The sequence below is a fragment of the Bactrocera latifrons genome, unplaced genomic scaffold (assembly GCF_001853355.1).
Source record: "Bactrocera latifrons isolate USDA-ARS-PBARC rearing strain unplaced genomic scaffold, ASM185335v1 scaffold_598, whole genome shotgun sequence".
NCBI lineage: Eukaryota > Metazoa > Arthropoda > Insecta > Diptera > Tephritidae > Bactrocera > Bactrocera latifrons.
The window spans coordinates 136,949-140,708 of NW_017537265.1; the positions used below are offsets into that span (position 1 = coordinate 136,949).

Here is a 3,760-nt window from a genome sequence, read left to right on the forward strand (position 1 = left end):
GGGTGTTTTAGAGAGTATCTCTATAAATATGGACATGACGACGGGACGAATTGTTCCTTCTGCGACAGTAGCGGAGAAAACGCGCTACACATCTTCTTTYTCTGCCGACGGTATGAAAAGGAGAGAGCCGATATACAGAAACTGACAATGGAAGAAGTCACGCCTGATAACATAGTGCGGTTTATGACTGAGTCAAAACAAGTGTGGGATAGTGTGAGAGCGTGGTGTGCTATAGTTCTGAAAGAGCTAAGAATGAAAGAGTGGCAACGCAGTGAAATCAGAAGGATGAATGAGGAGTAGGTCTGAATGACGTGACTGACGAGCCGAATGGCTAAGCTTGGCCCCACGATGTAATGCTTAACGGCAGTTCCGTGGGGCAAATAAACAAGCAAAAACAATGGTGTTAAGGGTTAGTACGTAGGCGTATTGGTCTCTGCTCGAGCGGTCAATACGAATCGTGCATACCGTCCGGAAAAATGACGGTATCTTTCGAAGATTCCCCCTCCAAAACCAAAAAAACAAAGACAAAAACATCCACTTACTCATGCTTCACGCTGAACATCGCCTAATGCAGCATATAGTCCRTCAAGAGTTCTACATTCCCCGTCTTAAGCGCCAAATAAAGAAATGCATTTTTTTGTGCAAGATCTACACTATGCGCAAGCAGAAGTTGCGAACACAGATTATGGCAGCACTTCCACCGGAACGCTGCAACTTTGCTCGCCTTTCACAGTTACAGGTGTCGACTTTGCTGGGCCTTTTCAGATAAAGGCGTCAATGCTAAGGTCCCCCACTCTAATGAAAGGATATGAGGCTGTCTTTGTCTGTTTTACGACAAAAGCAGTGCATCTTGAGCTGTGTACGAATCTGAAAAAGGAGGCTTTTCTCGCGGCATTCGTTCGCTTCGTCGGATGACGCGGCTTCCCATCCAAACTGATGAGCGATAATGGTAAAACCTTCATTGGAGCCCAAAGAGCCACTGAAAAGGAGTTTGGAGATTGTACAAAGGTATGCTCTCCAAGGTATTAACTGGCAATTTATCCTCCCAAGCGCTCCTCATATGGGTAATTTATGGGAATCAGCAGTAAAAAGCTTTAAATCCACTTCAAAAAAGTAGCTGGAAACTACAAATGTAATTATGAACACAGCCCTGACACCAGGGCATTTTCTCAAAGGAGCACCCATTCTGGCCACACCTGAGCCAGACGTGGGGTCGCTATCTTTATTAAATCAATGGCAGAGAATAAAAATTCTCCATTACGATTTCAGCTGCCGATGGAAGGAAGAATATATAAAGGACCTTCATAAAAGGTACAGGTGGAAGAGTCCAGAAAAGGCGCCAAAGCTTGGAGATTGTGTCATCATCCATGATGACTGTCTACACCCCACCGAATGGTGGCTGAGCCGCATAGAAAAACTACAGTACGGTTCCGACGGTCATGTTCGAGTCGTCGATCTCCGCACTCAAAGCGGTATATTAACAAGACCGCTCGTGAAACTATGTTTTCTACCATACATTGACGAAACCACAAATAACGAAAAACCGCCGATACTACCGTAACGCAATAAAATAACCAAAAACCCAACGTAATAAACCCGCAAATAAAACCCTCGTTGAAACTAATCCGAAACCTGACCAAATGGTCGTCCTACGTGACGACCCTTTCATGCCACATAACGTGACACAATCGCCATACACATTTTAATGACACACATTTATAACCACATTACTCCTCCCATACAGATTACATTGGATGTGGATATGCCAGCAGTGCCAACACCAACGGTGAGGTCTATAACTGTGTCACGCCCTGGGGCAACTCCAGCGCCACGAATCCCAGCGGCAACCACCACAGCAACCGCTCCTCGTAGTGGCAAGCGACCACTACCACCGCCCTCAGCACCGGTAGCGGAATCTCAGCGCAGCCGATATCCCCTATGTCGGCGCCCACACCGGCTACAACATTGTAGCATTTTCCGCAGCATGCAGACCATGCAACGGCAGAAGATTGCTCAAGCTCACGGGCACTGCCTGAATAGCTTGGCAACAATAAACACAACACAGGAGTGCACATCAGTCACCCTATGCCAACTGTACTATAGGCCGCACCACACCATGCTGCATCGCACCCCAAAACGGCCCGATACGAACCGGTCGCAGCAGCCCCGTCGACACCGAAGGCTAGTTGCCCCTCCATCGTCCAGAGCAAGGCGAAATAAAGCATCCCCCCGGCGCCGGCATCATCGTACACCAAACCGCCGCTCCACTGGCCTTATTAGCAGTAGTTGCCACGCTGCAGCAATTACAGCGACTGCTAGTCTAATATTCGCCTAGGGGGCCGGGATAGCTAGATGAGTTAGCTCTCCCCTCTATACCCACGGCACTGAACGACCACACGACGACACACCACACCAACGCCATCCACACACGAAGACACCAATATGCAGACATTCCGAATGAAGACACCACCCACTACTACACACGAATATATACCACATATGCGGACATCACACCACAACTCTACACTACCCAACAATCAAAACCGCCCGCTCCAGAGGACGATCTCCCCTTTTTTACGTCGATCTTCAACCGAGCGAACGTGTCACGCAGCGTAATTTTTTTTACCCACATTCCGCACGTATTATTGCATATACTTATATTTTGAAGTGGTAGTGCAGTGAATGAAACAAAAAACCGAAATTTTGTCTTTTTTAAAAAAACTAAAATAAACCCGAATTGTGTCTTTTTTTCTAATTAAATTTTGCTGGTGAAATAACCAGTGCCGAGTTCCAAGGTGAGTGGTGGCTAAAACGAAGTAAGTAAACACATAAGTACATATGAATATATAACAAGAAATGAAACAGCAAAACACGGTTTTTTATTTTCATTTCACATATATGTATGTATGTATATGTGCATATTCAAAAATAAATATGTGTGCATGTATGAAGCTAAGTGAAAGTGGGATTTTCGAAGTTATTAAAGCGTGTCAGAAAATTTTTTGGGGAGAAACACCATTGCACCTTTTTATGTACGCCTACCAAATATGAGCCCTTAATATTGGGGGGTGCGTTGGAGGGAGTTCGTCAGATTAGAGAAAAAAAATCGATGATTCGGGAAACTCGAGCGCGTCAGATTAAGAGATGGTAAGTTAGATACATGAAGACGAGTGTATATTTCAATATTCTGACAGTTTGAGCGTGACTTAGAGAAATAGCAGGGTGAGAAATTTGTAAAAAAATGCGTCACCTTAAAATACTCGAGCGCGATAGATTTTTTTTTTTTCATTTTAAAGGTAATTCTGTCAGAATCATGAAAATCCTATAATCTGACAGTTTCCATGGGACGATACAGGTAAAATCGTCGACGAAAGGTCAAGCGTACTGAAGCTGAGAGGTGTGTATCCCCCACTTCTCATTTTCTTTCTCACTCTCTTGCACCGTCCACATACTAGCGTCTGCCGCCATGATGCCATCTCAGCTGATCACCATAGCGTGGTTGTTGTTAGTAGACGCTTGACAATTTTGTTTGTTTATGGCGTTTTCTATTTTTTTCCGTTTACAGCGATCAGAAACCACCTTCGACGATGACTCGAATGAGGAAATTGACATGGTTTTTTCAATATTTGTATCTATTTTCATATTAATAAATTATTAAATCTTATATACATATTATATATATCAGTCATCGACTAAAGCTCGCTCTGTGTAGACATATTTCGGCTTATCTTTTGCGTATTTCGCACAGTACACATCCGTC

At 44.4% G+C, this 3,760-nt stretch overlaps 1 protein-coding gene across 1 annotated transcript in view; it reads left to right on the forward strand.

Annotated features, from left to right (window-relative positions):
• LOC108974864 (uncharacterized mitochondrial protein AtMg00810-like) overlaps window positions 1-3,760 on the forward strand; it is a gene marked incomplete at its 3' end in the record, with an annotated part of 33,240 nt that overhangs the window by 26,549 nt on the left and 2,931 nt on the right. The window contains exon 2 of the mRNA XM_018942959.1: window positions 1,745-1,906. Within this exon, the coding sequence (XP_018798504.1) occupies window positions 1,745-1,906 (162 nt within the window). The remainder of the gene's footprint in view (window positions 1-1,744; window positions 1,907-3,760) is intronic.